The sequence below is a fragment of the Triticum dicoccoides genome, chromosome 4B (genome assembly GCF_002162155.2).
Source record: "Triticum dicoccoides isolate Atlit2015 ecotype Zavitan chromosome 4B, WEW_v2.0, whole genome shotgun sequence".
Classification (NCBI taxonomy): Eukaryota; Viridiplantae; Streptophyta; class Magnoliopsida; order Poales; family Poaceae; genus Triticum; species Triticum dicoccoides.
In genome coordinates this window covers 23,784,427-23,792,659 of record NC_041387.1, presented here as the reverse complement: position 1 = coordinate 23,792,659, position 8,233 = coordinate 23,784,427, and the positions used below count along the sequence as shown (strand labels likewise).

The following is an 8,233-nucleotide window of genomic DNA, read 5'->3' as shown; positions in this document are numbered from 1 at the left end:
TGGGGACACAAGAGACTCTTTGTTATTTGGTTGCAGGGTTGTTTGAGAGAGACCATCTTCATCATATGCCTCCCACGGATTGATAAATCTTAGGTCATCCACTTGAGGGAAATTTGCTACTGTCCTACAAACCTCTGCACTTGGAGGCCCAACAACGTCTACAAAAAGAAGGTTGTGTAGTAGACATCAAGCACCTCTTCCCATTGCAAGATAAATAGAACAAGTTGGCCGTACGAAACCCAAATATCAGAGAAGAAATACGAGGCTATAATCAATCATGCGTATAAGAGATCAAAGAAAACTCAAATAACTTCCATGGATATAAAACATAGATCTGATTATAAACTCAAAATTCATCGGATCCCAACAAACACACCACAAAAAGACTTACATCATATGGATCTCCAAGAGACCATTGTATTGAGAATCAAGAGAGAGAGAGAGGAAGTCATCTAGCTATTAACTACGGACCCGTGGGTCTACAAAGAACTACTCACGCATCATCGGAGAGGCACTAATGGACATGATGAACCCCTCTGTGATGGTGTCTAGATTGGATCTGGTGTTTCTGGAACTTGCGGTGGCTTGAATTGATTTTCGTCAACTCTCCTAGGGTTTCTGAAATATTGGGGTATTTATAGAGCAAAGAGGTGGGGCAGGAGGCCACCGAGGTGGGCACAACCCACCTGGGCGCTACGGTGTCTTCTGGGCCAGAAAAAATTCACAAAAAGTTTCGCTGCGTTTGGACTCCGTTTGGTATTGATTTTCTGCGATGTAAAAAACAAGCAGAAAACAACAACTGTCACTGGGCACTATGTCAATAGGTTAGTGTCAAAAAATGATTATAAAATGATTGTAAATCATCCAAGAGTGATAATATAATAGCATGGAATAATAAAAAATTATAGATACGTTGGAGACGTATCACGGACATGCACATGACTCAATCTATGTCCAGTGGCCATTTGAAACACTGAGCCTGCCCGTCATCCGTGTCGCAGGTTGGTCACTTTGTCTACAAATCACGAACATAGGCCTACACCCCATAAACCCCAACGTTGCCTGCACACCTCGCATGCACTGAACCGCCAGGGAGAATAGCGGCCACTAGATAGGCATCAGACGCTTCTGGAGACTCCCATATTTATTAAAAAAAATGTAACGTTCATCATTTACTAAAATTGCTTAAAAATGTTCAGAAATATAAAAAAGTGTTCATACTTTTCATAAAATGCTCACAAACATATTATAAAATATTCTCAAATTTTCAAAAATGCTATGTATTTATTTAAGAAATATTTTTTTAATAAATAAATAAATCTCGTGTTTTCCTGGAAAATCAAAATAAAAAACCCACTGAAAACTAATAAAACTGAAAAAAAACCTCAAAAAAAAAAGGAAAAACAAACTCACTGGAAACAACTCGCTACTGAGAGCCTTACACTACATGGGCCGGCCGCCCGGGCGTTCGAGATATGTTAGCGACCGATCTGTCAAAATGATCTGTCTCGCTCCTTCGGTTCTTCCCCTCGCTCAATCTGTCTCCCTCGTGCCGCCGCCTCGCTAGGGTTTGGCTCCACCGTCGCCGCCGCGCACCGCGACCGCCTGCCGCCACGCACCTCGACCGCCTGCCGCCGCCGCCACCACCGCCATCCCGGCGCTTCCCACCTTCGGCTTTTGCCACGATGCTCCGTCTCCGGCCGTCCGCCCTGCCTCCCAGGCAGCCATAGTCCGAGCTCATCTACCCTGATTCCCTGACATTGCCCCCCGAGCTTCTTTCCCGTCAATTCCCAGGGCTAGGCCATTCGCCGCCTTCTACGATCCATATCTTCATCGGCGCCCTTTCACTCTTCCGTGAGGCCAATGCCCGACCATCCTTCTCCGTGTGGCCGCCACCCCCAAATCCTGCTGGATCGAAGATGTTTAGTGGGCCAGTTGAAAAATTCCACCACCGCAAAATCCAAGAACAGCAAAGGGGTTCATTTGGAGGTTTCTTTTGAAGCAGCTGACCCTCCAGCCATCTCACTGTGCCTGGTCAGTTGCGTTGATCAGACCGGGGATCGCTTGGCAGCACAGCCTCGTATACTTGGCGTAACTGGAGGCTTTGTACTGCTGGCTATCACCTTCTCGGACAGTGTCAACCCTTACTTGCGGTTCATCGACTATTTTGTTTACAAAGCAGGGCCGGATTTCGCCTCTCTTCATCTTCTTGCAAGGCCATATCCATCTTCTTTTTCGCCAAATTTGGCTGCCATCTTGCCGGTTTGTGATAACAGTGAAGACTTTGCTGTCATTTTTCCTCATGTTGAATATTTCAGACTTGAGTCTCGCAAACATTACACACTCCACATATATCGATCCGACACGAATGATTGGCACTCTCAGGTCGCTTGTATCGCTGAGGATGATGAGACAAGGAATGCCAGGGATAAGCTATTGCTTCATAATACCATGAGCGTAGCATATGCAGAAAAGGGTATCATAGGTTGGATTGATCTCTGGTGGGGAATTCTCTTATGCAATGTTTTGGATAAAAAGCCTACCATCCGTTTTGTTCCGTTGCCAGTTCCGGAACCGTGTGATACGTCTGAGTTCCATTTGATGTTCGAGAATCTCACTCCAAGACCACACCGTCATGTGACGATATTCAATGATTTGATCAAGTGTGTTGAGTTAGATTTTCATGTGCAAGATGCTTTCTGCAACATGAAGCGAGCAAAGGATTATGGCTGGATGGCTAAAACATGGACTAGATCAATTTATTCAGATGTTTGGTGTGATGGCTTGACGATTGATACGTCTGAGATATCTTTCACCGACTCAAGTTTGCCGAATTTGTTGCCTGGGATGTTTGATGAGGAAAACAATTTGACTTGGAAGAAATTGACTAGTGCTGGTCCTACATTAAGCTTGCTTGATGACAATGTTATTTACATTATGGCGAAGGAGAGCATGTGCCATCCGACAGCATATGTACTTACTGTGGACACCAAAAGTTTGAAGCTCGAGTCTGGTGCGCAGTGTGCTCCTCAAAAGACGGCGTGGTTCGAACCAACATATGAACCATGTGTTCTTTTTAGCTCTTTTGGCACGACTTCAGGTACTCGTCCCTAATATATTTATGGAGTTAACAAAAAATTGTAATAACTGGAAAAGCACTAGTTAATATGGTAGTCTGATAACACATGTAATTAGTTGCTTTTTTGTTGATGAAAACATTACTGTTGCCTTACATTATGTTTTGCATTTTTTTGCAGAGTTGGTTAAAGAATTTGAAACCAAAGGGACAATATTTGAAATCAAGGAAGGGCCGGTGCTCTCGGTGGTGTCGAAGCGTCTCCGTGTGCTGCGGAAGAAGCAGAATCGCATCGCGCAGATGGAGGAGTCCGTCGCTGCCGGCAAGATGCTTAACCAGGAGCAGAAGGAGCTCATGCACTCCAAGCCCGTCATCGCCGCGCTCATTGACGAGCTTGAGCGCCTCCGCGTACCACTCTCCACCGCTCTCACCCAGGAGCTCTCCACCGTCCCTGCACCTGCTGCCGGTTCCTCATCCTTTGGCTCCGATTTGTCCATCCAGGACCTCCTCGCACTCATCTACTTCGGCTCCCTTTTTTATGTCAAGTCACCGAACGAGTTCATCGCCACCATGGTTGCGCGCAAGCACGAACGGAGCAGCTGCATCACCCACGGCTACGTATGGGATGATACCGTGGACCTGCTCGTGGAGAACGACCTTGACGCAGTGTCTGCTGTGGCGGCCCTTGCCGCGGCTCGCCCTTCTTCCACAGATGGTGTCTCCCACCACGACGCACTCCAGGCCTGTGTCCATCATGCCCGCCTATGGCTAACCCGTGCTGATGCGCCGATCCACCCTGGCTCCTCTGTTACATGTGAGGGTTGATGTAGGTTTGTAATTTGGTTTGATTTGAGGTGATTGCTGATTGAAATCTGTGGCCTTTTGCTGTAGATGCTGCGGTGAGGTCCAAGTTAGACAGGATCATGGCATCAGACTACTACACAGCACCTGCAGTTGCTGGGAACCATGGAGCTGAAGGTCTGCAGGCACAGATGAGCATGACCGACTCACCAGAGGGACCATCACTCAAGGAGATCCTAGCTGCTGAAAATCACAAGGTGAAATAGCAAATTGCACTCTTTAGTATTTTAATACTCCATCCATCCGGAAATACTTGTCGGAGGAATGGATGTATCTAGACGTATTTTAGTTTTAGATACATCCATTTTTATGCATTTCTCCGACAAGTATTTCTGGTCGGAGGGAGTATATGCTTAGCATGGTGAAGTGATCATTGCCCTGAAACTTTGTTCTGATCTTTGTCAACGATTGATCTGCTGTAGTGCACAGTGCTCCTAGTATTATTATTATCATCATTGTTGCTGCTGCTGGTGCTTTTTGTGCTGATTCAGTAGTAATGATCAATGTGGATTATAGCTTTAACTGAAAAACTGTAAGGTCGATCCATTTGGGGTGTATATTATGCTGTTTCATATGGATGTTGTGCGCCGTTGCTTAGATATAACAGACAGTGCCTGTGCATTGGTGTTCTGGAAAAAAACGCTGAAAATAATAACTTAACAACTATGATCTTTGTATAATATTATGTGTAGTGCTACCACTATCTAGGTACAGGATGGTCTCTATTCTGATGGGTCTTTGCAGTTTGCAAACATAGTAATTGAGTTTTTGTTGTATTAAAGATTATAAATATCACGCGCTACAATTCATCATATTGCAGTCATGCAATAACATGATTGTTTATTGTACATTTGTTCCTTTTTTACTTTGTTGGCCATTACTTAATGCTGGTTGAAAAGAACAGCAATCCCAATCCCTGATATCAAAACATTCTGAAAAGGATACACATGTAAATTCTCTTGTATTTTATTATGTTTGTAAATTTAACGGAAAAGGCTGGCATTTCTGCAGCATGAGTAGAGAAACCAAGTTTAGCGCTCTGACAATATTTGTACCCATTGTGTAAAACAAGTTTCGAGGCGGACTCTCTGCATTGCAGTGTGCAGGGGTAAGGCTTTTGCCTCATATAATCCTTCCCCAGACGGCCAGACCCCACCTGGCGTAGGAGCTTCTAGCACTGGGTCTCCTTTTTTCTGTACAAGTTTTGTGCTTCTAAAGATTACATTTTAGAGCCCAGATTTGTTTCTTTTGCTCAGGCGCAAAAAAGTGTTTGTTTTTCCAAGAAAACCTACTGGAATCTGAATGGTTCAAACATTTGCATGTGTAATTTTACCTGAATTTTAGACACTCAGAATTATTTATTTACCGTCCACTGAAGGAGCACATGCTGCTGGGACCTGGGTACCATTTTACTCCTATCTGTCATTCTTACTTCTTGTTGCTTATCTACTTTATGATTACAAGTCTAGGACTTGTGACCAACATTACTTTGATAACACAATTAATAGATCCATGATGTAGTTTGTGGAGCAAGCAATGCTTGCAGAAGAAGATGAGTGGACCACCTGATGAGTTCACTAGTAGAGGGTGGTTGATTTCAATGGAAAACACTCTCACAGATTGGTTTGGAGTGATGCAAGATTGGGAGCATGTTGTTGGAGGGGGCTTGGGTGAGCGGCGACGGGAGAGGAGGCCACTCCGCGGAACCGTCTCCGTCTCCCCCAGCGAGCAGTTATTTCATGAACTCGTTGCTGCCACAAATGCCAATGCACCTGCTGAGCAAGCTGAGAAGGCTGAAACTCTGTCTGTTTCAGCGAGCACCAAGGGCCATCTGTTTCAGCAAGCTCACATGAGACTACTTTTGCACAGTTTGTAACATGGTTGAACTGAGAGTACTTGTGCATGAAAAGATATCAATACATGTGCAAGAATATTGCAATTGAGACTGAACTGAACTTGTGCATTTATAATATCAGTGCAACAGTGCTTGTGCTCAAAAGATCTGAATTTGACTAAATCTTCATGAACCACAACACATCTGAACTGAAGATGATAAAAATTCATATATGATAAAAGGACAAATTACGAGAGAGTATTGAATACAGTTTCTAGAAGGCGACTGCGTATCCGGCTGGGGGAGGTCACGTTGGATTACACTAATGTCATTGGCCCCAAGGAAATCGTCGTGTAAGATCAATCACAATGCTCTTTCTCACTCATTTAAAAAGACAGTTTCTACCTTGTATATCAAGTGTTTTTCTTGGAAGAACTCAGATCTGCTATAAAAAAATATATACACCTCAAACGTAAAAATAAAATAAAATATCGAGGTCCTTGGACCACTAAATGAGCACCGTCGTCGTTAGAGATGAGCCATTGACGCGTTGTTGTCGTCACTCCCATACCGGAGCTAGTGTCGATGATTGGCAGAAAAAAGTCTTTATACATGTGCCCCTAAGGACTCACCTTCTTTACACCTACAAAGTACTTGTAGTTTTATTCTTGTTCTAGGTAAAGCAAACTTTAAGTGTGCGTAGAGTTGTATCGATGGTCGATAGAACTTGAAGTTAATATTAATTCTATCTTTAGCTCCCCGTTGGGTTCAACACTCTTACTTATCGAGAAATGCTACAATTGATCCTCTGTACTTGTGGGTTATCAAGGTGGTCCGAAGGGTCCAGACGGAACCTCCGGATGACCCGATATCCAGATGGTAGTTCAAAAATATTTTGGTTCGACTCAATTGCTACTTCATTGGCCGAGTGTTTTCTTTGGGTGGTTTGGAGCAAAGTCGCTAGGTAAGCTCAGGGAGCCCCAACGGGAAGATTTAAGGAGGTCATCTTCACCATCAGGAGACAACTTTTGGATATGACATTTGCCTAGACTTTTGATCTCTTTCCTCCACTCTCAAAGAACTAATTTCCTAAAGTGAGGGAAGGTAGATAAGAGTAATTTATTGACTTCATCAATTGTTCCTTCTATTTTCTTTCTCATTAAAAATCATGCCAATTATTCCAACAAGATGCGAGTATTTCAACAAGTGCAAGAGGTGAACCTTCTATATTCATTTTAAGGTTGGTCATTGAGGGGTTGAGCATGCTTCTCTCGCGACTCACGAGTCTTGACTAGTTTTTCTGCTCATTTTAAGGTTTGTGCACGGTTGTCCTCCAATCAATCAGGTTGTCATGTGGTCTTTGACCTAGTTTTCCTTATAAACTGGGTCAACTCTCTTCTTCTTAGTTAAATCGTAGGAGCACCCTGCCCTTTGATGAGATTCTGTAAGAAAAAAACGCACCCTTAAAATACATTTGTAATTTTTTTAGATTTTTCTCAATCTCTTAAACATGAACTTTACACGTTCTTTACCACAAGTTGGTTTTACAGAATATTTTCTATTACTTTAAGATTTTTAAAAACTCCCCAGTGGTATTTTCAACACTGTTTGGACTACAAGCATGGATGCACCGTTTATGTTTCCCATGTCCAGCGGCCATAATCCAGTTGCCGTTACTCAAAGTGCATGTAACCCCAAGTGTGGTTTTGATAGTTTGCCGTTACTCAAAGTGCATGTAACCCCAAGGGTGGTTTTGATAGTTACTTGCAATCCTTATGCACTAATATTTTTCATCCAGATGTATACGAAGGAATGTTCCATAGGTAATTCATGAGGACTATTGTATGGGTGTGCGAATGAAAGCCACCAAGATGAAGATGTCCATTGAGTTTTGGTAATGAATAGCAATTCCCGTGAACTTGAGGTTTTACTGAGTTATATATGAAGAAATGTTCCATGAGTGACACATCAAAGATATTAGATGGATTATGGAGTTCACTGGGGGAACCCAAATTGTCTAGAATGGGCCTATTAGCTAAGTCATGCAGGAGCTTTAGAAAATGGTGAAGAGAAGAATTATAGGCATGGCCTGAAGATAAAGGTTGGTCATTGAGGGGTTGAGCATGCTTCTCTCACGACTCACGAGTCTTGACTAGTTTTTCTCTGCAACCTTTACATAGAGAAACACCACAGGAACAATTTTAGTTACATGAAATTTATTGCAAGACCAATATATCTTCAAATGCTCTTAGCAACACTCTATCGTGTGAGTCATGTATGTGCCCTAGTCCCTATTGGATGAGCCACAAGTAGACATGTGCTTTTGTCGGTTAGACTTTTCAAGATGGGCTTTGAAAAGCGTGAACCTAAAAATCCGAGCTCAGGCCTAGCCCGCTTTAAAAATATTATGGTAATCACGTCTGAGGTATATAAAAACATTAAATTTAAGTTTTGTTTTGTGT

At 43.1% G+C, this 8,233-nt stretch overlaps 1 protein-coding gene across 3 annotated transcripts; it reads left to right on the top strand.

Moving 5' to 3' along the window:
* The first annotated feature begins 1,632 nt into the window (after window positions 1–1,632).
* LOC119294706 lies at window positions 1,633–5,873 on the top strand. Of its 3 annotated transcripts, none has more exons than XM_037572952.1 (4): window positions 1,633–3,013; window positions 3,258–3,890; window positions 3,968–4,134; window positions 5,459–5,873. In XM_037572952.1, exons 1-4 carry the CDS (start codon window positions 1,864–1,866, stop codon window positions 5,504–5,506), a joined length of 1,998 nt encoding a protein of 665 aa, XP_037428849.1. In that variant the 5' UTR covers window positions 1,633–1,863; the 3' UTR covers window positions 5,507–5,873. The 3 variants fall into 3 exon arrangements, with proteins under 3 accessions (XP_037428849.1, XP_037428846.1, XP_037428847.1); XM_037572949.1 differs by having other exon boundaries at window positions 1,633–3,100; window positions 5,459–5,872; XM_037572950.1 differs by having other exon boundaries at window positions 1,633–3,100; window positions 5,446–5,872.
* Window positions 5,874–8,233: the final 2,360 nt, after the last annotated feature.